Source organism: Xylocopa sonorina, chromosome 1 (genome assembly GCF_050948175.1).
Source record: "Xylocopa sonorina isolate GNS202 chromosome 1, iyXylSono1_principal, whole genome shotgun sequence".
Classification (NCBI taxonomy): Eukaryota; Metazoa; Arthropoda; class Insecta; order Hymenoptera; family Apidae; genus Xylocopa; species Xylocopa sonorina.
Genome location: NC_135193.1, coordinates 11,895,550 through 11,919,962, shown reverse-complemented (window position 1 = coordinate 11,919,962; position 24,413 = coordinate 11,895,550). Strand labels below are relative to the sequence as shown.

General features: G+C 39.3%; 2 protein-coding genes across 2 annotated transcripts; one reads left to right on the top strand and one right to left on the bottom strand.

Moving 5' to 3' along the window:
• The first annotated feature begins 40 nt into the window (after nucleotides 1-40).
• Nucleotides 41-5,876, top strand: LOC143433365 (uncharacterized). The gene is made up of 11 exons (XM_076910703.1): nucleotides 41-146; nucleotides 288-513; nucleotides 720-1,217; nucleotides 1,660-2,572; nucleotides 2,832-2,945; nucleotides 3,136-3,531; nucleotides 3,622-3,968; nucleotides 4,050-4,559; nucleotides 4,652-4,764; nucleotides 4,842-5,049; nucleotides 5,138-5,876. Exons 1-11 carry the CDS (start codon nucleotides 53-55, stop codon nucleotides 5,703-5,705), a joined length of 3,987 nt encoding a protein of 1,328 aa, XP_076766818.1. The 5' UTR covers nucleotides 41-52; the 3' UTR covers nucleotides 5,706-5,876.
• A 4,374-nt stretch (nucleotides 5,877-10,250) lies between these two features.
• On the bottom strand, nucleotides 10,251-23,301 carry Acxd (Adenylyl cyclase X D). The gene is made up of 20 exons (XM_076909622.1): nucleotides 22,682-23,301; nucleotides 18,535-18,669; nucleotides 17,533-17,753; nucleotides 16,006-16,162; nucleotides 15,291-15,440; nucleotides 15,088-15,209; nucleotides 14,760-15,007; nucleotides 14,346-14,695; nucleotides 13,626-13,921; nucleotides 13,356-13,532; nucleotides 13,100-13,280; nucleotides 12,931-13,014; nucleotides 12,736-12,831; nucleotides 12,488-12,631; nucleotides 12,313-12,408; nucleotides 12,112-12,235; nucleotides 11,824-12,033; nucleotides 11,565-11,745; nucleotides 11,368-11,503; nucleotides 10,251-11,277 (listed from the first exon to the last, which is right to left on the bottom strand). The coding sequence occupies exons 1-20, from the start codon at nucleotides 22,790-22,792 to the stop codon at nucleotides 11,113-11,115; spliced, it is 3,384 nt and encodes a 1,127-aa protein (XP_076765737.1). The 5' UTR covers nucleotides 22,793-23,301; the 3' UTR covers nucleotides 10,251-11,112.
• Between the last annotated feature and the right edge of the window lie 1,112 nt (nucleotides 23,302-24,413).

Below are 24,413 nucleotides of genomic sequence, written 5' to 3'. Positions count from 1 at the left end.
ATCGCGAACCTCTACTAAGGTATTCCTCTTTTTTTTATAGAAGGAGAAAATCATGATGCTGAAGGCTGGATCTCTACCAGGCGTGTTGGTCCTGCTGATCACCGCGAAGATCGTGGCCTCGAACCGATGTCTAACCATGCTTGAAGGTAAATGACTACTCAAACGTTCCGTCTGATCATGTACGATTCGTATCCCCTTAACCTCGTAGAAAGAGAGAGAGAGAGAGAGAGAGAGAGAGAGAGAGAGAGAGAGAGGAAGGTCTAACAGGTTGACTATTATTTTGGCAGAAGTAAGTACGAAGAGAGCGGTCCAGCTGGACGGACAACCTATAAACATTGACTTCGAGGTGTCTCCTAGAGTCAGTCATAGATTGGCCACCATAATTATGAAGATCTTCCTAACTGAGGTGCTCGGCTTGTCGGGTGTTTCTATTATTGAAAAGGACGATGAGTTCGATGTGGAAGGAACGTTCATTAGGCTGTCCAAAGTTAACGTGTATAAGAAAACGAACGAGTAAGACGCGAATTATGTATTTTACACTCTTAATTATACAAACACTGTTCTGTTACACTGTTCTCGAGATAACGACTTGTACAAAATTAAGAAAGCAATGAGAATTATTTTCTATTCACCTCAGACAAAGATTAAGACTCTAATTAGAGCCATGAGAAATCGTCTAAAGGGGGATAATATTCACATGGAACAATTTCTTCGAACAGACTGCCGATGGTGAACATGGAGGTATGGATTCCGTCGCAGCTGGACACGACACCACTGTTGAACTCGCTCGAACTTAAAGAGTGCGGATTCATCGCTCCGCCTGGTCATTTTGGCTGGTTTGTTCCTACCGAGTTGTCGTCGATCAACGACAATTGGATCACCTTCACTAATCGTGAAACGGCGTCCCGTTTCGATGTGGACGCGTCCACATTGAACACGATCGGAAATCTCACGGTTGACTGGGCCTCGAACACTTCCCGTTGCCAAGAACCATTATGTCAGGATGGAATGTATATTCCTCAGTGGTGTCAGGAAAAATCGTGCGCTCTGCTGTTGGCCAGCTATCCTGACGTCACCGGATTCGTCGTGGATCACATCGAAACGATGAGATTGTACGTGAGAGTAGCCTGGGTCGGATCGAATCTAAAGTATCTCACGGAAACTTTGACCAGGGAATTATACCTCAATCGCTCGTCGAACTCCTCGACCATTGACAGGTATTACTCGGTAGTCTTCATTTCAGTCGATATTTTTATACGTATACAAAGTACTTTACATATTTGCATAATTTTTTCTTGATTGCGCGGTTGTCGCGTCGTCAACCTTGTTTGTTTTTGCACACAGAATATTATTATTAGACGAGATATCATTTATGTACCTCGTAATAGATATAATAAGAGTACGGAAATGTTTTTTTTTAACTATACTATAATACAGTCGATTCGGTAAAATAACGTTTCGTTAGAATTAACTTGAAAAGATAGAGCAAAACGCGATAAGCTTCTCTCTAAAATAGACATTCTGCGCTCGCAAACGTTCTTTTATTGCTTGCCATCCGCTGCAAACACCCGTGACCTATTTTTCCGAAAGCGCAGAAACACGCGTCGCCCGTTTCATGTCTTATTATTGCGCATAAAAACCGGGGTTCTCGTTTCCCAGATCTTTGGTTATCGTACACTGGACACCGAGCGACGTGGTCCCGAACGAAAGAAACTTCACGACCATCGAGTTCCCTCGTTGCGGGGCGAGAGGCTCCAGCGTTGGTTGCCAATACGAGTCAAACAGATTAACGAAGATAGTCCCAAGCAGGCTGGAGACCGCCGACAAGCTGGCCTTCGATGCGATCACTCTCGCGAAATTCACCGGTGAGATGTACGAGGATCTCATCAATCGTCATAACAAATTTTCAAAAAGCATGCCCGAAGAAGAAATCGCCTGCAGTTGGATGAAGGACAATTTAAACTATACTGTCAACTCGTGGATCCCAAATATCGCCGATAAGAACATTTTATATGTTGGTGGGATATTTCCCATGACCGAGGCGTTCTACTCGGGCACTACGATATCGATTGCTGCCTGGCTGGCGAAAGAGGCTATCAACACGAACAATACGATTCTTAGGGACTACAACCTGACGTTATTGAATACCGACGGCCAATGTAAATCGGACATGGTGATGAAGGCGTTCATCAATTACATAGTTAACAACCAGTACGATAAACTGGTCGGCGTACTGGGACCGGCTTGCTCGGAAACCGTGGAGCCTCTTGTTGGCGTCTCGAAGCATTACAAGACCGCGGTCATCAGCTACAGCGCTGAGGGATCTAGCTTTAACGATCGCACCAAGTATCCTTATTTCTTTCGGACTATTGGCGAGAACAAGCAGTACAAGCACGTTTATCTGCAACTGTTGAAGAAACTCGGATGGAAAAGGGTCGCCTCGTTGGCGGAGGATGGACAAAAGTACACCGAGTACATATCGTACATGCAGGACATGCTCAGGGATAATGGAATCGTGTTCGCGGCGAACGTAAAGTTTCCGAGAGAACGGGAGGCCGTTGTGATGACTAAGGTAACGATCTTTATCTGGATTCTAAATATCTGATTTGCTCGTGACTGTCACCGGAAGCAGTAACGAAGTCGTTGTTAGAGAAACTGGAACATAGTTCTCCGTGCCGGATAATTATTTATTTCAGCGATATGTCAACGATACTTGTTTAGCAATATCGTTGAAACATGGCACGAATACTTAATGGTTGAACAGATCTTATTGGTATCGACGATTTCATTGAACACTCTGTAGCTCAAGTTAGAAATGTTATGATTTACAGTACTTGCAAGATTTGAAGCATAAAAAGGCCAAGATCATTATCGCTGATATATACGATCAAGTGGCACGACAGGTGATGTGCGAGGCGTACAGATTAGAGATGACTGCGGTACAGGTAATTATGCTGAAAAAAGACAGTGGCGAATACATTTTACATACATAAAATAGAGTAACAAAAACTGTATGCATCTAGAATCGTATAGACTGTATGCACAATATAATTTAAATGTAGTTAATATGGAAGTTCGACACTCTGGGAAATATTCCAAGTTGACGATATCATTTTGATTTTTCGTGATTGATAGGGTTACGTGTGGTTTCTGCCTGTATGGCTGCGGCCGCAATGGTACGACACTGATCGATACAATAAGGAGGGAGAACAGGTGCCCTGTACCACGGCGGAAATGAGTAAAGCGATAAATGGTCATTTCGGTGTGTCTCATGCGTATTTTGCCCCCGACGACGCGATCATGCAAGAGGGAATAACTGTTCGGGAATGGCGCGACAAATACGAGAGTCTCTGTAGAAAAAAAGAGAAACCACCCTCTAATTTCGCTGGTTTCGCGTACGACGCTATGTGGACGTACGCGTACGCGATAGACCGGCTTCTGCGAGAAAATCAGAGTTACGTTTTCAACCTCCACGGCGATGAGGCTATCAACCGGTTGACGGACATTATCGGCGAAACGGATTTTTATGGGGTACGTTAAATGCCTAGTTATTAAAATAAAAATTTTATTCTCGATATGTAATTGTTAATATATAGAAAAATTGTTTTTCGTTTTATTCAGGTGTCCGGTAAAATTAAATTTTACGGTGGTCCCTCGAGATACTCGGTAATTAACATCATCCAGTTTGTTAACAATGAAACTCGATTGGTTGGCAATTTCTACCCCAACGTGTCGGAGACAAAGCACGAAGTTGAGGGTGGTGTGTTAGATTTAAACGTCTCTGCCCTCGTGTGGTTATCAAAGACCATGCCAGACGATGGCTCGGAACCACCGCAACGATGCGTTATCGCCGGTTTTGCTGACTTTTTGAACGTATCCTGTGAAGTGGGATTCGTAATCGTTAATCTACTTGGTATTGGTTTACTTGCAGTATTTGGAGTCGTGGGGTTCTTCATGATCCGAAGGAGGTAAGCAGACGAGCGAAATGCGTTTATTTGAAAATACATAGGACGATCCGCTATAAACGTTTCTACACTTATTTTTCATAGATACGAGCGGAAAGTTCGCGAACGCGAGGAGTACATCCAATCGTTAGGTCTGAAATATTCTCAAACGGATAGCGACTTAGACAAATGGGAGATACCTAGAAATCGGGTGTTCATCAATAGGAAATTGGGCGAGGGTGCGTTCGGAACAGTTTACGGTGGTGACGCGTTTTTCCCGGAGAAAGGCTGGCTAGCCGTGGCAGTGAAAACTCTGAAACATGGGAGCTCTACCGAAGAAAAGCTGGACTTCCTCAGCGAGGTGGAAGTGATGAAGAGATTCGAGCACAAGAACATAATCAAACTGCTGGGCGTGTGCATTAAAACTGAACCAGTCTTAACGGTTATGGAGTTCATGCTGTACGGCGATTTAAAGACATATCTCCTTGCTAGAAGACATCTGGTGAATCATAGTTACGAGGACTCGAATGAGATTTCGAATAAAAAATTAACTACAATGGCGTTGGATGTAGCTAGGGCGCTTAGTTATTTGGCTCAACAGAAGTATGTTCATCGGTAAGTTTGCCTTCTATCTCTGTAATTTGATTATAAATTAATTTCTTTTTTGATGTTGCAAGGTAATTTTATTGTATCATATTTTTTCTCAGGGATATTGCCTCTCGTAATTGCTTGGTCAGCGCCCAACGTGTGGTAAAGCTTGGCGATTTCGGAATGACGAGGCCAATGTACGAGAATGATTATTATAAATTTAGCCGAAAAGGTATAACTGTGCGTTCACAGCAGAATCCATTGACTTTTACTTGGCAAATATACTAAGTAAACTGCTTCTCGCTTCAGCTATGCTGCCAGTAAGATGGATGGCACCAGAGTCCCTGGCCCTCGGAATCTTCACCCCAGCCACTGATATCTGGTCCTATGGTGTTCTATTATATGAGATTATTACATTTGGTAGCTTTCCCTTCCAGGGGATGAGCAACAACGAAGTATTAGCATATGTTAAGGTTGGGAACTCGTTGACTGTTCCTAAGGGAGTTAAATTGCAGCTGTAAGATTTGTTTTCTACCCTCGTACCATCCCGCTGTCTTTCATTTTAATTAGAAAATGTCTCAATAATGTTACAATTTATTTTACAGGGAAAACTTGATGTATTCTTGCTGGAGAAAAGACCACTCGAAGAGGCCGACGGCCCCAGAGATTGTTGAATTCCTAGCTACGAATCCGCAAATTCTATGTCCATGTCTAGACGTTCCTCTGTCCAGCGTGCATATCGAGCACGCTGAACAAATAGATATGCATCTAACGGAGAGTATAAGAAAGTTCTCCTTAGCCTGGCCACCTCCAAACCTTGGCACGACACAATTTTCGACTTCGACATCGAGTCCTTTGGAAGTACCCAGTTCTTCTCCCTTGGTGGATATCAACGACCAGGACGATAAATTGAACGAGGAATCGCTGTTCAGCGATTTAGAGAGCTCCAGACCTCTGCTGTTGAGCTCTGATGAATTCTCGACTGGTCCAACGGCGAACTTGAGGAATTCCAATTCGAAAGAGAAACATCCGCCCAGATACGTCAATGTCCAGCCAGGAACGTCGATCAACTTCGACGGTTCTAAGACTCAAAACGGTGGGAGCATTCAGCTGGAGGAGAGGAGCGTTATGCTGCCGGAGAAAAGGAACTCGGAGGACGTATCGATCCTCTGACAGAAAAGTGGCTACGCGATTTTGCGGCAGATATAAAGAACGGATAGCTACAAGCGCGCTGCAAGCATATTTGGAAAATATGTTGGAAGTTCGAATAGAGAAGCTAGCGCTCAGGGCCAATAGGTCAGCATTTTGCTGGCCTTTCGCCGGACGAGGATAGAGAATCGAGTGTCGGCTGGAATGTTTCGGATCGAAGGATATGGTCTCACGGAGGTAAAATTGTTTCTCCGATTTTCTCGTCTTATAATAATGTACGAGTCAAGATGATGCGCGAGTTGGAGTTGGATGCGATTAGGTCGTTCGGTTCGCGCAGGGATTAAAATCCTGCCGATTTAGTTACGGTAAAGGGAATCTATCGTAGGTGCCAGTGATGGGGGAACGGAAGATATTAGTTGCAATAAAACTAAGAATACTATAGTACGACCTCCGAAATCCTGTGAAGCGAAATGGTACATTTTCGCTTAACCCACTTTCGAGACTGATATACGTAGAAACATTAAGTTATCGATTATTCGGCGCGATAGTGCTAAGAATTTGCCGGGGTAATCAAACAGGGGCACGTGTTTCGTTAGAAACGAAAGAAAGTTTCCAATATATATCAATCCGCGCCAGAAGTAAATATATTTTAGTAGATGATCGAACATTAAGAGTGTGGAGTATTTTATTATTTAAATTAGAAATTTCTACTGCTTCTACGTGGAGAAAACAGTAAATAAGAAAAAAGAAATAGCTGTTTTAAATAGATACATTCGTATTTAACGATAGTTGCAAGATATTGCAACAAAATTTCGTAACCAGCATTTTTCTTTGTTCAAACACGTTCGCGAGCCTCGAAACGTGTAAGACAAATTCTTTTGTGTCAGACAATCGCATCAAGTTGATAGACTTTTTACTTTTATCTCATAAAATAATTCCAATTTATAAAAAAATAATGTGCGCAAAAGATGGATTCGACTGGATAACGGGGAAGCCTCGGTTAAAGGTTGCCTCAAGGACCCTGAGTTTCAATTTAAAGTCCAAAACGGAAAAAAGGAATAGATAGGTGAAAAACCTTGTTAGGTGATTTTTCTCTTATGCATATCTTCGTCTGATTGGCAACTAAACTCATTTTGGAAGATAAGATTAAAACAATTTATCGTGGAGTTAAGGGCCACTCTAATATCAAGATTAGACACTTCCCGAAGAAGTTGGCGCATTTTCGTAAGGACAAAACCGTATAGGATTAGAGCGATATTTTTATAATTTAATTGTCGAGCACCACGTTTGTGTGTGCATAGCCATGACATTTACATAGAGGATAAATCTATATTATATCATGAGAATACGTTTCATAAAAGATCTAGAGAGAAGAAGAAGAAGAAGAAGCGTGACACATGTCCTTTTCAGTTCCAAGTAAATTTATTTTTTCACCTGTCTTTTATGGAATATATATATAGTGACATAAAGAGAAAACAATGACTGGAATCTATATATAGTCATTCGCTATCGACAACACTCGATCCTCGCTAAAATTATAACGAAACCCAAGCAAAACGTTACTATTATTATATATAGTATCATATTTAGCGATTATTTATTAAATGAACCACGGGAAATTTGATCGAGACTTCTTTTTATAAGGTAATATTTAGTACATAGGAATATTAAGTTCCTCTAATCGCGAGCTTTATCCTGGAAACGATTCCTTTTTATTTGTAGATAGAAACGTTGCTCGCGACAGGAGAAATTTCCTTTTACTTAGGTGCAATAACATTCTACATCTTGTATGAATAAACAATTGAAAATATACATATACAAATATGTATGTTACTAGACATATTGGGCGATCGTTTCTTTAAAAATTGTAGTTGGGAGCAGATAATAATACGAATAATTGTAATAGTGTATGTAAAATACATCCAGGTTGTCTGAATTTTTAATTACAAGGGGCCAAAAAGGATATTTCACTCTTTTCTATGGTAGTTTGCATATTTTTTTCACTAATGAAACACTATTTATTTTCGTACCGATATGGAAGATAAGTAGTTTTACTATTTTGTTGCTCACATCGTCTGGTTACTTCGTATGTTTTGGGGATCACATTTTATTTTTGATGCGATTTTCTAGTAAAGCAATTTTTTTTTACCATTATCCAAAGAATATGTTCCTAACTTTTAGCCGCTTAAAAATCAGACACCTGACGATACATATATAAATAGTAAACTATTATCATTACCGAGCAAACTTACTATACGAGATGACTGTGTGGAACGAAGGAAGTAACGAAACGAAAGTATTTTTAATTTCTACTTTAATTCCAATTTGTAATTATTTCGCGTCGCGTGTTCGATTCGATTACAAGACTTATACATACACGTGAGAAACTTTCGTTGGTACATCCATTTTTTTACCTAGATCAGAACATTAATAAAAAAAAAGGAACGATTCATTTCGTACTTGACATCACATTGATCATACTTAGAGTACTTGTAATAAATTTCACTTCTGCTCTTTTTTCCTCATTTTTTTCTACGTCTGGTATAGAAAATGTAGAAAGAAATCGAATACCAACAACTGTCTGTCTAAAGGATAAGATGGAAAGTGTAAATTAAGCTTAACAGTACAATTCTTTTTAAATAGCTTTACAGAAGATAAAACGTAACGAAGAAAACTATCTCGATGTTATTTATTTGAGACGCGAATGAATTGTTATGTACAGTTTTGCACAGATACTGTTATTCCTTGAAAAAATATTTATTATGCTTCCTCGAATAGAATTACATAGAAAGTGGTCTTAGTAGCACCTTTCTTGATTAACAAATCGATTTAATCCAACTAACATTTTCCTTGACAGGTTTTTCCATTATTATGTTTATCCAATCTTAGTTGTAAAGCTTCCAATTTTCGTATAAAATAATATATATAGTACTGAAGACTACTAGCGCCATCTCTGTGGGAAGCATTGAAACTAATACCCGACTAGTTTCAGCACTCCTCCAAGAGATGGCGCTAGTAGTTCTTGAGTAGTTCACTTCGCTGTCGATAATGCTGAGCGACCAGTTTGAGCATTTTTCACAAAGATGGCGCCAGGGGTTCCACAGTAGGGTCGATAGCAACTATCTCACTCTTTCTTATAGCTTTCTTATATATCTTTCTCTCTCTTACCTCTAAAGCGGGAAATATAATTTATCTAACTCTTGCTATTCAATGAAAATTAAGGATTTTCTTCATTTAATCAGGTATACCCTGCAATTCTGTAATTAAGATGAGAGAGAACAGTAGAGAGAAGGGAAGATCCCTATATTTATCTTAATATTGCGTTTCTTTTTTATTTACATTTTTTGTGTTTCATATTTATTGTACAGAAATTTGTTTTTTATCACTTTCATCGACTTTCTTTTATTTGGTTTGTATCGAGGTGGATCGTGTAACTGAAATATCGTCAATCATGATATTGTTCATTATACTTTCTTTGGTAACTACCTTGCTTGAATGTAATAAACCACTGTCGTACAAAAAAAAAGAAAGAATGCACCGCCACACTTACGGTAATAATAAATACTTTATTTAAATCACATTGGTCACTTTACCTTTAATATTTAAAAAATATGTACAAAAGTATTTACAAAAAGAGAAACAAACTAGCATTCGTCGCGTCAATAATATAGTCGATAGAAAAATAAATTCATTGCTCTACTTATAATCAGGATGAGAGAAGCTGAGCTTATAAAATGCGTGATTTATAAACCAAGAAGAGACGTGATACATTTAAGTGAATTGTCGTGATTTGTTCCGTTAAAACGATTTGTAAAATGAACACAATGACTTGGATATAGCTTGAGGACATTATCTGAAAAGTACATTGATATCATGTGACAAGAATCATCATGCTTGTCGATTAAGTATCAATCTTTCATTGTTTAAAATTTGCGACTCGGGGCGGATTTATATCTGTTTTAAGACATTGGTTTATTCGTTTAAATTAAATTAAGAAAAAAAAAATATATATATATATATATATATATATATATATATATATATATATATATATTTATATACATATACACTGTCACTCAAAAACAGATAGAGGAACACTTGCTTATTAATTGTAGCGCTTAAATGCTTCTCAGAAAAAAAATGGAGATCTGTTTCCCGCATGATAACAGAGAAGTTTTAGTATCTTACATGTGGTTCCTCTATGTTGCATCGAGGAGAAAAGAGAATTTAGAATATAGAATATGTGAATCATGATAAATTTGTTTGCACGTGTTCTCGTTTGAGCGGCAGTGTACGTTATAAAATTGACAAGGATCTTCGTATAACGAAAATTTCACCCCGCTTTTTTCAATTAAAAGCACGATAATTTGTACAAAATACTTATTCAAGCTAAGCCATGGAAACAAATTAATATGCGTTAAATGGAAACGCGGTAACATAAATGGACTTAAACGAAACCTGGTTTTGTTCAACATGAACGAAAGAATGTTTTAAAGCCGTCCAGGTATTTCAAGGCGAGTTTTGAAAACTTATGAGCATCTCAATTACGGAAATTTCTTTACTTTCACAGTGAACATTTTGAGAAACCTGTTCATCTATAAATTTCAAAAACGTTCGCCTATTGTCATGACCCTGGAGAAACCTACGTCAATAAATATTTCGAACTAGCTACCGTTTCTTTACTCGGACGTGGTACATTATAGTACATTTAACATACAGCTGAACAACGTCGTTATCATTCACATGCATCGATATAAATATATCCTTTTTGATTATCTCTCGAATCGTTTCTGCGTCTGAATTATTGTTGGTAAAGAATGTCACATTTTTGGAAATACTTTTATCACCGATTACAAGACATCGCGTACTTTCAGTAGATTGTACACCCTTCGGGGCAGCGTTTTCCAAGCTTCATCATTCAAAAATCATCTCGCCTATTTACAGTATAAATATCTCTCGTAGGCGAACAAGACTTGGTTCAGTAATCACAACAATAGAGTTCCACGTAAAACCACATTTTCCATGCAAAACTAATATCTTTACAAATTGGAAAACGCTGACAGAGAACATCATTAAATGCACAATGCGTTAGGTATAAAGCTGTTCTTACACAAGTATATACCAGTTATATAAAAACATTTTCAGTTTCCTTGCACGTAAAAAGATGCTTATTAAAATTCGTCTCTCCGATTTGTAACATCGCTGCGTATCACGCAGTCGATAATCGAGTTCACGTCGTATGATTGCAAACACAGCTGACGTATAAGCTCGATTAAGTACTGCTGAGGTATTCCGCACAGTATTGCAGTCATCAATCGCGTCTCTTCCTCTCGACTCTTTGGTTTTTCAAAATTTTCTTTGGTTTTCCTGCCGCTTTCCCGTATATTCACGTAGATACCTACCTAATGTATCACTTTTTTTACACGAACAATCATAGACTGGTTTCTTCGATGGAATCTATTTTTTGAAGTCGCCGCTTGTCATCGATACCTACAAAGTATGTCGTGACAAACCCTTTCGGTTTCACGTACGTCTCTCCTCGAAGGTGGCACTTGACACCCTGTTGCTCAAGGACTGCCGCAGTTTCTGCCGTAACCTGCGTAAATAGATTGTCTAGATAGTAAAAAATGATCGAAGAGTACTCGTCGAATTACTCGTCTCGGTAAGGATTCAATTAGAATGAAACCTGTATTTTTCCTGGAACACCCGTTGTGTCCATTCTCGATGCCATGTTTACAGCATCACCCCAAATATCATATAACGGCTTGTGAGCACCTACTACTCCCGCTGTTACTTCACCGTGAGATATTCCTATTCTCAATCTAAAAGAACAATTTTATTTTCACACGTAGTTCAGACAATTTTTATAACGTGAGTACGCACTTGTAAGGTTTTGATGTGTAAAAAGATCTCGCCTTCAACTTATCCAGAACTGCCATCATCTCAGCAGCAAAATGAGCCATAACTTTCACCACGTCGTCGTCAGTATTGTCCTCGGTTTCCGAGCTACGCATTGAATCTCGACGACTAGCTTCTAATCCACAAGCTGCCATATAAGTAGTGCCTGATAAAATTATAAACAGCTTATAGTCGATTCCCATAATATGTATCCGAAATAGTTACTTTGATTTTAACCATTTACCGGCGATTTTAATTTTTTCAATTCGACAGACGAAACGCGGCTCGAATAATAATTTGTCAAATTCACATATGATGTCGTTTAAATCTGCTAGGATGTTACTTTCATCGATATATACGTCCGTTAATGATGCAAACATAACAGCCACGTTATTGTGGGCTTCGTGATAGGGCTCGGTTTCTTCCGTTCTGTTCATGTTCAGGTAGAATTCGGCTGTGTATAATTTTTTACAAGATATAAGCACGCTGATAGTTTATCATACTTCACTGTCACTTATGAAATTCGACTTACCAACGTGTTCTGGTAGAATGTTACGGAGCAGAAGCTTATTGGCGTTTCTAGTATGGAATGCCTCGTCTTGTTCTTTGGTCAATTGACGTTTCCACAGATAGTCTAATCTACTCAAGTATTCTGCCTAAAGAAATGTTCCCAACAATAACGACTAACGTGTTTCTAGGATACCAATGAATTTGTTATTTAGGATATACTCACCTGACGATCAATCAGATGCAAAGAAAAGGTAAGGAAAACTATGCTCAAAATGTGAGCTATCCTTGGTTCCAAGTATGGGTTCCATCCTTCTCCAGACTATGAAAAGAATAATTACAAATAAAACAGACTCGATTAATTTATCGATGGCAAATTAAAAACTTTATATTGAAATTACCTGAAACAAATTTGAACGATACGCCCAAACATTCCACGAATAGAAGGCCATTACTGCGATGCCTATCATTAATTTCAAGGCATAGTGAAGTCTTAGAAATAGAAAGCTTGTCAGAATTGCCAAGGAACAAGTTTGAGTCATTTGCTAGAAGCAAACATGGCACGATATTAGAAATGTCGTCCTGTATCGTTCAGAAATTAAAATAAGGGGAAATCTACAGCATACAAGTACCTACTAAATAATCTTACCCAAGGTGTAGCCACGCAATCAAGTTTTGAAGCACCAGGTTCCGTTACAATAGATGTTATATTGCTTGCGCGTTCATTCTCATTTTTACATTCGAACTGAAATCATTGAATTAAAAAAATGAATAATTTAATGATAAATAATTAAGTTGATAGCTTACAACTTCATATGTTATTTTCTTCTTACTGTAAACTTACAATCATATCAAACATGGCACACGCTGCTAACATTATCGTTATGACTAAATAGAGAACTGTTCTGAGAAACGCGCTCCATACAACCTAAAATACATAGTACAAAGACTAATATAAAAATATTAAATAACATAACAATCATATAATAAATTAAATATTGAAGTATACTGACTTTGATGCTAGTTTGGTAGAGAAAGCACAATAATTTATTGCGAGGATGTGGGACATTTCCTTCGTGTTCGTCGTGAGGATCTTTGTACCGGTTCCATGCGAAGTGCATCCAAACTATCGGCATTAAAGCGATTAAAAATAACATCGCTGCCGCGTAACTGATCGTCGTGCTCAAGTGCCACCTAGAAACCAATTAAACGTCATAAAGTTGGTCGATTTAAATCGCGTTATAAAAAAATACCACGATAAGAACATACTCGGAAAGAGAAAGCGTGGGTACTAGGTGAATGAGTCCCATGAAAATCAGAACGAAAACAGCTGAGCTAATGTAAAATTTAAAAAGCGGATCGGGTTCCTTCAAGAATGGTATTTCCCAATTCCACTGTTGAAACGTTAAAAACAATGGATTTATGTGTTCCCATTTGCACCACTGCCTAAAGGGACATCCAAAAAATATATCCTTTCGTAATTTAATATCAGAGAACGCGTCAGAGTCGGCTTGAACGAATCAGAGACAGATTACTTACTCCCACTTAGTGAGAGGCATTTGTTTAATGGCATTCTCCATCTCCGCATCTGCGGCCTTCAGCATCAGATGATAATCCCGTAGGCAAGAATCCATAAAATGTGTACGTCGTCGGCAGGTGCCAGCGAATACGTCGACGTGATTATTCATAGTAGCGGTAAGTCGTCTACTGCTTTTACTGCCTGAATTCATGCTGTTCGTTCTAACGTTGTAGAACCTCACATAATGTTTATTAGTCGCAGGAGGAGGAGAAGGAGAAGAGTCCGGAGTGCTGACTGTCAAGGTGTTCTCGCTGTTCTGCAACAAAGTTCTCCTGTCAACGTTGCGAAATACTCGATGGGAAATTCGATCAATGATTAAAATGTTGCGTCAGTGGCGTAGGAAATACTCGAATCATGTTGCTCTCTTAAAACGCAATGGTTTCGCTATGAGTTCAGCTATTAGAAATACATCACAACTATGAAAGTCTCTAAATAAAACCATTTGTATAATGAAATAATAATAATAATAATAATAATAATAATAATAATAATAATAACTTAAAGTGGCAATAATTCAAGAAGTAATCTTTCAGATTGTTATTCTAGGCGTGTGAGAAGTGTTTAGGACTTCTATGGTGAAATCACTGTGCTTTGAAAGCATCAAATATTATATAAAAATAACTTTTTCACTTTCGTTTATTTAGCAAAACGGGCTTCCTACGCCACTGGGAAATACGCACCTGCGTAGTAGGCGTGTCGGGAATTGAAGGTGTGATCAGATAGCTCCGTATTCTATATTTATTAAGAATCTCATCATTCAAGGATTCCACCGGGACGCAATCGTACTCGCTGGCATCTACGAGATCCAGTGTTTGTTGCGTAACGTGAACCTTGCCGGGTTTTCCTGTTTGCTCCATTTTGTTGGCTATAACAACGTCGCGTGACCAAACGTCGTACTGCCACTTGTTGGCGCCCAGGATTCCCGATATTATGTTGCCCGAGTGAACGCCTATTCTCATATTTACATCTACACCACTCTCGCGACGTACTCTTGCTCTCACATCTTTGATAATCTTTATCATATCAAGTCCTATAGATGGAATCGATTATTAAATTTCACTTCTAATTAGATAAGAGAAAAAGTGAATATTTACCTAGGTCTACGCAACTTTTTGCGTGCTGAGAATTCGGAGTCGGCACACCGCTGACGCAATAGTAACAGTCGCCTAAGAATTTGATACGGAGAACATTGTGTCTTTCGGATGCCTCGTCGAAACTACCGAACAGATCGTTCAGTGTTTCTACTAGTTTCCGTACTGGTAACGTCACAGACAATCCGGAAAAATTCACCACGTCAGCGTATAATATGCTCACATTGTTATGAGTCTCAACGCATAAATTACTTGAAAGCAATTAGTGATATTTATATTACGAATCTATAATACACTTTTATAATTCATATTACGGAGGAGGTAAACTTACTTGCGAGGTCGTCCTTTAGGTGGAGGTTTTTTATGCTCCTCTATGAACTTAAAAATATCTCTGAAGTCTTTCTTAATCTTCGCAGCTATGTGTTGCGGTAGTATACTCCGTGTGAGTTGTTCCTAAAAATTATTATTGTGCTTTATGGTTAATGTTCTTGAACTGTATCGTTCTAAGTGTATCTGTTGTCGAATGATACACACCTCCTGATCCTTTTCATAGTTCAACCGCAGCGTTGATTCCACGCACTTTCGGCGATCAAGGAATGATCGTCTGATAACGACTTCATTCATAAATCTGAAGTACAATCCGAGGCCATTTACGCAAGCAAAGTATATCGTGTCCGTAATGATCTGGAAAGTTCACAGATTCAAACATTTAAATTTTCTCTTTACAATATAACAGAAGAACTCAATGAAAGAGTGAACCTTTTAATTATTCATTTCATCTTTAATTCTTAATTGCTTAAATTGTGCAATACCCGTATGCCGTACGCGCCCCACGGTTGAACTTTCCGTTTAAGCGGTTGAAATTCTCATAGCGAAAGGAAGAATGCAAGCAGACTTGCAATGTAAAATCCCCCAAAATTAAATTTATTGCTTTATTACATTACACATCTCAAACTCTACACTTTTAAAATCAAGTTACTTGCATTCAAGCGTTCTAGATTCAAGTAACGTAACTAATCCGAATAAGACATTAATAGATATTACTCCGAACGCGTTAAACATTACACGACTACGTACGCGTGACCAAATTAGCACGAATAATTATAGATTGAACGTGATAAATACGTTTTAGAGCGATAAAACTATTTGATCAGATGGTTTTCTATTTGTCCTCTGCCGTTTGAAAGGTACACTTATATGTTTTTCCAACGATTTTGCGTCAACGAACAGTGAACGCATGAAACTTTACCTTCGTGGTATAGTCGAACGTGTTTCTGTAAGTGATTAACGAGAGAGTAGCCAGGTAGCATGCGGTAGCAGTGATCCCAAGTATGAAAGCGTGCAGATTTTCCGTGAGAGGTAAAAACACGTAACAAGCAAGCAGCGCTTGAGTCGCGTATGCTGGCCTGCAAAGAGAAATAAACGCAATTATTATCTATACTCACAGTTCTCACATTTCATGCATATATTACACACATTTGAGAACAGAACGAAGGTTATTAATAATTTAAAGACATCATTAAATGTCAAAGTATAAACAAGAGACTCCTTTAATATATCTATCTCTCAAAGTGAACATTATTTATGTAATGAACAAAATTGACTTTACAACAACTGTAGAAGCGATTACGTGGTTCTTAGTAAAAAAATTTTAATGATTCTCGCCACTAACCGATCATTACATACGATCTATTTCTAAGAAGTACGTATTAGCCTAAGCTGTATGTTGATTAACAGGTACCAATTGCGTTCTCCAATTCTCACATCAGTAGGTATACACACCGGGAATAAATTGAGAAAAGAAGAAAAGAGAAGGAAGGAATGAACGACGCGAATAATCAAGATTCAATGGTGGAAACATTATTAACTCGTACCTATTGGAATAATGAAAGATAACGTTTCGCGATGCGCTGATCTTCCTTATCCAGGATATATATTTTCCGGAAAAAAGTACTACAATTTCCCGGCAATTTAGTTGGTTTAAACGAGAAACGATCGGCTAGGGAATTATCGCGCGGAGGCTGCTGGAAAATTGTTCGCGCGCTCGACCGGACTAATATCGCTAAGTGGTTCGCCCTATCTTTCGTAATCGCAGTTTCGGGGAAGTAAACCAAAGTATAGAATTCACTAAAACCTGGCCCGATGTTCTGTTTTTAAATAGCTAACGAAACAATTAAAAGGAATCGTTATTATTTCCTTTGCAGAGAATTAACTGTATCGCAACTGAAAAGTACCTGACAATATCGCGTTCACACAAAAATGGCAACCAATTAACTAGAACTATACTTAGACACTCGTCGCACAGTGATATTATCGCGATGCACTTCGATATTCGAGTAATATCAGCTCGCCAGTGAATTCAGAAACGAGCGAAGGGAATGAAAAGTTTTTAGAAATCTGGAATTTTCTTCACTTCCGTGCTAATCTGTTCTTAAACCGCATTGGCAGACCCTACTTCCGGAATATTAGCTTAACGTGCATGGATGTGTCTTCAAATTCAGCATGAATCTGCAATGTAATCGACAATATATTTCCAAAAGTTATATATACGGATTGAGAAAACGTGTATCTATTGGAACACCTAAATGACTCTGCCTTGGTACGACCGGAGGTTCAATTACATTTGGATCAACCTGTATAACCTGATACAGGAATACACAGTACAACCACGAACATAACGAGAGAGCGTCGAAGGTCTTCTATGATAATTAAACGGCGGCCTTGCCACGATTAGCCAGTAGCTTCCCCGTGGGTTTTTCTTTTTTATCAGCGTTACCTTATCGGTGATTTATTGTCGGCGTTCGTGAGGGTGTAGTACAAGGGAACGGCCAGGTCGCCGATCACAAGTAGCACCACGATCAAACAGGACAGCATGACCGGTAGGTACGTGTTCCTGGCGATAATCTTCGATCTGAACGAAAGCGCGATTACCGGGCAAAGTAACGCGCTGACCACGCTGTAAACCACCACATCGGGCACACAGTTCTCGATGCTGACCTAAAGAAAGAAGAGAACAATGCGTTGGTCTGCCTTGTCTTCCCATTTGGTTGGAGGTGTATTTTCGGAAATACCAAAGTATCATTACGCATGGTGTGTACTCGTCATTTCTAGACACATTTCGTACACCGTGTACGTCTATTAATAAGACCCGAAATTAGCGACCGCTTCTTGCCAATAGAAGACTATCGATTCGACTACAAGTTGCTCGATGCAATTATTGCTCGACCGCGCAGAAATGATGGTAAATGTATATACTATTTGCGTAATACTTCTTTAATGGGATTCGACAAGGATTAATTCTGCGAAGTATTAATGGATGCATGCATACATAGTATAATTGAGAGATATATGTTATATAGTAAGGAACGCATCCATATGTGTGCATCCATATAATTGGAATTGCATGATAGTGAATAAAAATATCAATTCTATTATTATATCAACACATTCGCATCAGGAAATGAGTATTTTTAAAACTCTTACGTTAAATTTGACAAGCATCCGTCTATTTATGTCTTTCAGGATAAATGATAATTTTATTAAACAATGCACCGTCCGAATACGTTCAAGTGTTATATCTTCGTAAAAGTATGCACATGCTACGACAAGATGCAAACCAATTCGCAGAATTTCTCGTACACGATAACGTAATTAGAAACTAAAGAAGAGACGTTAATTAACGCGATATATTCCCCATTGGCGTGACCATTCGTCGTCTTTTAACTGGTTACGCGGCTTCGAAGCGTAGTCTCATTGTCTCGCGTTCTGTTTCGCTTACCATTGTTACCAGAATCAAACAATACGTGCTTCCGAGGGCCAATTGCAGGAGGACGAAGAGCGATAGATAACCATACTGAAGCCTCCACTGGTAAACCGTGAACAGCTTCTCTAGGCTCTTGTATTTGAACTGTTTCTGAAAGTGAAAGCTCATGTGAGATTATGTATTCGACGTGTGACCGGATCGTTGTTTGAACTTTCTCGCCCGAGCTAACGATCCTCATCGTCGTCGCAATATTTTGGATACATTTTTGCTTATAATATATGTTTTTCACTTTACGCTCAAACAATATGAACAATTAAAAATGAAAAGAACATATTTTTATCGCTCCCAACGAAATAGCGTTTATAATTCTATCACAAACATTGTTCGACGATTAATATCGCGAGCTAAACGTAATACGGTAATATGTTTTACATGTTCCCTCGACTTTGATCGGTAATAAAATTGAAATTTACACGATTTCTGTCGCTACTAATAATGTTCGGAAATAAGAACGTATACGTATGCAGGATTATTTATAGGGTCAGATTCGAAAAGATCAATCTTAAACGCAGGAACAGTACTGCATCTAAAGAGTGAATATTTATAGGGACACAAGTGTTCCATTACCGTAGCATCGTTTGCAAAATAAAAACCGCCCGTGTACCTGTGATCGACGAGCAAATGCACACAGAACAAAAGAACAAATACCACTTTAAATCAATGAAATTATTGATTCGCTGAAAAAATGGCTTTACAGCATTCCTCAATGGGAACGATAACAATGAGTCATCCTTATTTGTTCTTTTTTCTTTTTCTTTTTCTTTTAGGAAAAGAACAGCAGACGAGCCTGTCATTTGTAGTAGTTTTAAGATCGCACGCGTACCCGTTACACAGCACTATCTATTTCCTCCTCAGATAAACTTCAAACAAGCGTTGTGCCCTCGATGAGCTCATAACGTGACAATTAACATGCGACCATTGTAAAATTCCGATCGATTCGGGACGAACGCAGGAAAAATCCTTCGACGCTTGCCTACGCTCTATCCAATATGGTTATCATATTGCGTCGGAGAAAAGTACACTATCGTCCGATATTCACTGGACGAGATCCGAAACGAGCACAAACAACAGCACACGGAACGATCGAGGATCGCCACTTCAAAAGTCACACCTTCGCGTTCGAACGGTGCCTCCTCTATATCCTCGACGATTCCAAACAAACTGTACAATCTATAGAAGAAATCAATCCCAACACCGTCGAATTACACGCAATACTATGAATGCCCGCGATGCGTGTACGTAGCCGCGCACGATTCAACATTACACGAACACGCCACACGGATTCATCATCGTACGCAATCGATTAAGAACGGGAACGAGCAAAGAGAAGTTATCTTAGCCACGGTCTCATTGATAAAGGGTTAAGGAACCTCCAGTTACACCGAGGCGCGCGTATCTACGGTAGCCACCGGCTGTCTGATGCAAAATCGACGCGTGTACGGTGGCTGACGTGAATTATACGGCTCGTAAAGCACGATAAAAATCGGGGACGAGTATCGTGGGGCGCAGCCGCGCCTCCACGCCGCCGTCTCCTTTCCACGGTTCCCAGAGCTGCAGGAGAGCACCGGGTATCCAGAGCCAGGCGGTTCGTCGGACTTTCCATTGGGAAACGAACCGCGTTCCCGTCTGCATTTCGCGCGTGCGTTTCGGCGCCGCGAACCTTTCGTCCGGTCCGGCGAATATTGATCTTCAATCTCAAACTCTCAGCCCCGAGACTACCTTTTTTTTCTGTCCCTTTCACACCTTTCCTCTAATAGTCCCGATATTGCGGTAAGGTTCGACGCTGGGTCGTGTTCTCGATTCTGAGACGGATTTGACGGCGATGGCACGAATTAGCTTCGATGTACAGCTAGATGGATAACGCAGGAAGATGCCTTTGAAGTTTTTGGGAAAAGTTAGAAATCGGATATTTGATTTTGTTGGTACTTAAAGGAAATTGATTCTCATCTTTACCCTTGCGCTCGACAGGCACTGTTACAGCGTCCTGGCGTTCCATGCGTTCACTAATAAGATATTCTTGTTCGAAATTTTTTTTCGCGCACCTGGCTTGGCCTGTGTTCTTAGCGCTGGTTTCAACTTTGCAATCATAGCTGTGAGAATGTTCGATTCAAAGTTGTTGAGCCCTCTAAATATGGCTAACGATCAAATCGGCTCAAGTGAAGGCGAATTCGAGTTTTCGTTGTTGACCATCCCCAACATGATCCCCGACTAAATGCAGAGCCACATGTTATTCTGAAAGGGGTAAAGAGAGGTTGCAAGGTTTGCTCTGATCGAAGTAAGCCTGATAGTGGACGTGAAACCTCAATTTATTGTGATACGTGCCCTGACAAACAGAAGATGCATACTTTTCTTATTGAATCGTGATATTGGATCCACGATGCGTAAAACGGTTCTGAGATACTGATAACTGTTTCCTTTCCCTTTTCGTTTAATCATGCTGGCCTAACGAAACTCGTAATTAAATTTCAAAGTTTTCCTTGCGATTCAGTCTAAACATGGACAGCGATAATTCTTAAATAGAATCGATATTGATGAAGAACCGATAGATCAGAAAATATTTAGCATTCCTACGACCGCGAGATTAGAAGTTTTGATAACATGGTACACCGATAACGCAAGCGCTGCAAAATGTTCTCTGAGTGAGACTTTGCAAAAAGATAAGAATGTTTGGAAAAAAAAGAAAGAAAAATAATCATTTATCTGTTTCTCGAAAGGAACAACTATCGTTACGAATAATCCTGTTAATAAAAATTCCATAAATAAATATGGAATAAAACTTCCATAAAAGTGGGAAAGGGGCAAAAATCCGTAAGATATCGTAAGATAAGTAAAATTCGTTATCGAGATTTTTCTGCGATCGTAACAAGAATCATCTTGATACTACTTTTTAGAAATTTTGAAGAACTCCTACACCAATTCACTTCCACGTATCATCGGCTTGCAACGAGGGATGTGATCCAGATTGAATAGCTTTTTCAATACTCTGATTATCGGAAGCGACTGGTTGGCACAGGCTGGACATTATAAAAAATGGTTAATTACAAAAACGCAACTTTTCCTTGTAATCGAATCGTCAAACGAGAAAAAAACACTGATATAACATCGGACTGCTCTTCAATATGTTTTTTCGCGTAAACCGCTGCATGCAGTTGAAAGTTATCGAGATCCCAGTTGGATAGATAAAACCGTTGATAATCAATTATTGCAACTTCAGGGAAATCTTGACGACGTTACCAGATAGCGACGACTTTTTACACGCACTGACTCTATCGCGGTCCCTTGATCCATCTTAACCGTGCGCATCGTTTATAATTCAATTATCGCTAGCGTCCGTGGACATTTCGCAAAAAAACGTGTGAAACACCACTAAACAGATGAAGACGTTTATCTATGATTAGAATGATACGGAAATGAGCAGAATTATCTTGCGGTCGAAGTGTACAAGTGAGACAAAAAAGTGGTGACGCGAATACATTAGATTAAAATTCGTACGGTCTCGGTTGTATCGCGAATCAATTAATCCGATTACGAAACAACAGCTCGTGTTACATTTTTAGACGCAAATATAACTAACAATTTGTTCCTATGAAATAGTTCTTTCATGTAGGTTCAATTAATATCTTTTGATTGCTCAATGAAATTCAGCTAACAAGCGTGGCCGCATGGCACATGCTAATTATTATCACTACGGCGAATTAAAATACTTGCGAATTTGCTCTTGTCTTGTAAAACTACATACCTACATGGAATATGCGCGACTGCAATTAATCCTCATTTCTATGCCTTTGACGCTGGTTTCAACTTTTTGTCTGAATCGAATATCATGAATATAAACTGCGGATTTTTATGCTATTATAGAAATTTTATATTTACGAATATATATAGAACGCACGCGATATGCAAAGATATGTTGAAATATGTAAAAACATACGTATCCAAAGACGAATGTTATATGTATATTGGACTGTTTGCGAACAAGCAAAGTAAATCTGTATTTAGGTTCCATTTCTTTCGTTCTTTTCGTGAAAACAGAAATTCGCATAAGCATCCGCAGTGTGATCGTGAACCTTATCCATGATCGTCGAATAATTGTTCCACTCACTCGCAAGTTGGCCCAGGTCCATTCATCAAGACTGTTCGGTGAGACGATCCGGGCATCGTCCACCATGTGCAAAGAATTCAAAGAGGCACGAGTGACCAGTTCCACGTCCATTTTCCTCGAGACACCGATCTCGAGTCCGATTCTTCCTTTATCTTGACAATCAAAGGGTCACTATCGCCGAGGATGACCACGACGACGCTAACCACGACGGCGACGATAACGATCTCACAACTGTTCGATCCATCGCGGCTACGATCCGCGGCTATACTGATCCGTACGTGAAAATGACTCACCCCGAAGCTACTCTCTCGGCACACTGGCAGGCGCTTCACATTCTGTCGTGCCGCTTCTAAGCACTACCGTTAGAGCTATAGAACGTATTACCGTGATAAGAGAAACGGGCCACTCTAAACTCGTTGCTTGTGCTCTCTCACACTTTCCTCCCTCCCTCCCTCTCTCTTTCTCTTTCTCTTTCTTCTGCGTCTACGTTTTCTTCTTCAATACAGCGTAAGACGACGTTCAGCGAACGTGAGCACACTTTTCCGGGTGCAGCCTTTCAGAAACGGACTATGTTCCACTGGATAGCCGATGAAATGACCTGTTCGTTGTTTGTGATCAGACTCATTATTGCTACGTTCCACCAGTTTGTTCTCTTTTCATGTCTCGCGTCGATGCTTGCTGAGTTTCTCGGTTTGGACTCTTTCCGATTCGGCGAAACCTCCTAGATTCGATGCTTAATTTGTCTCCGCTTGGCTGACCATTGTTCATCACTGAAAATAAAATAGCGGAGGTGTATGAGTTTTTGTGAGGGCATAGTCTCACTTGTGATGAGTGGAATAGTATTGCAGTGACGAACAACTATTTTGATTATGTCTACAGATGTGAGTAGAAATTGTGCAAATGAATTCTAGGCAAGACATGCTAGCCTTAATACTATCTTGTCCATTATCGTGACAGACAACTTTCCCTATCCAATTCACGTTCGATGCGTCTACGTTGGAAAATGACTTGCGATTCGAAAGAACGCAGAATTATTTCGAAATTTCATCGAATCAAGTTTCGTCAGAGATAATCGTTCAAAATCGTTATTCATTCTTCATCGATCTCGATCCTCGGTCCCAGTTTCCCGGCAATTTGTCGACACTAAGATCTCGATCGGTTGACCGTGACGCATATTTCGTAGAAAGACAAATATCTGACTCGAATCTTAATGATTGTTACACCTTAGAATATTTTCGTTACTCCAACAACACTATTCATTATTTTTCAATTGATGATCCTACAAAAATTTCCAACATTCATTAATAATTTGAATCCAAAACGAAACCAGTCGTACATCAAAATAAATAATGACTCTGAATTTACAAAATAAAAAGCCAAAGCACGAGCGATCCGTCCCACGTTTCTGGTGCCTGGTGTCGAACGTGAAAGTGACATTTACGAGCAACACTTAGTCATTGAGTCTGGCAGGTCACGCTTGAGTACTCCTCGCTGCCGCAAATAATGTGTGCATCCATGAATTGAAGCTTGTAGATAAGCTTGAATACGTAATGTACTCTAGTTTGTGTCAAGTTATTTACCCATGCCAATTTTTCATTTTGACACGCGGTCCCATTGCATGAAAAGTAAATAAAAAAGCCAATTTGGTGTCAATTACAAAACTTGAACTATTAAGAATACATATAGTGGAAATGCTAAATGCGTCCAAGTGTAACGTCTGTAATTAAAAATA

Excerpts from the sequence above, each read along its gene's own strand:
- Acxd (XM_076909622.1), bottom strand. The coding sequence starts at position 22,792 with ATGGACGTGGAACTGGTCACTCGTGCCTCTTTGAATTCTTTGCACATG. Across the intron at positions 16,163-17,532 it reads GACAATAAATCACCGATAAG|GCCAGCATACGCGACTCAAG; the intron begins GTAACGCTGATA and ends TTCTCTTTGCAG. Across the intron at positions 12,832-12,930 it reads GTGCCATGTTTGATATGATT|TTCGAATGTAAAAATGAGAA; the intron begins GTAAGTTTACAG and ends CAATGATTTCAG.
- LOC143433365 (XM_076910703.1), top strand. The coding sequence starts at position 53 with ATGATGCTGAAGGCTGGATCTCTACCAGGCGTGTTGGTCCTGCTGATC. Across the intron at positions 514-719 it reads GTGTATAAGAAAACGAACGA|ACTGCCGATGGTGAACATGG; the intron begins GTAAGACGCGAA and ends TTCTTCGAACAG. Across the intron at positions 3,969-4,049 it reads TTCTTCATGATCCGAAGGAG|ATACGAGCGGAAAGTTCGCG; the intron begins GTAAGCAGACGA and ends TATTTTTCATAG.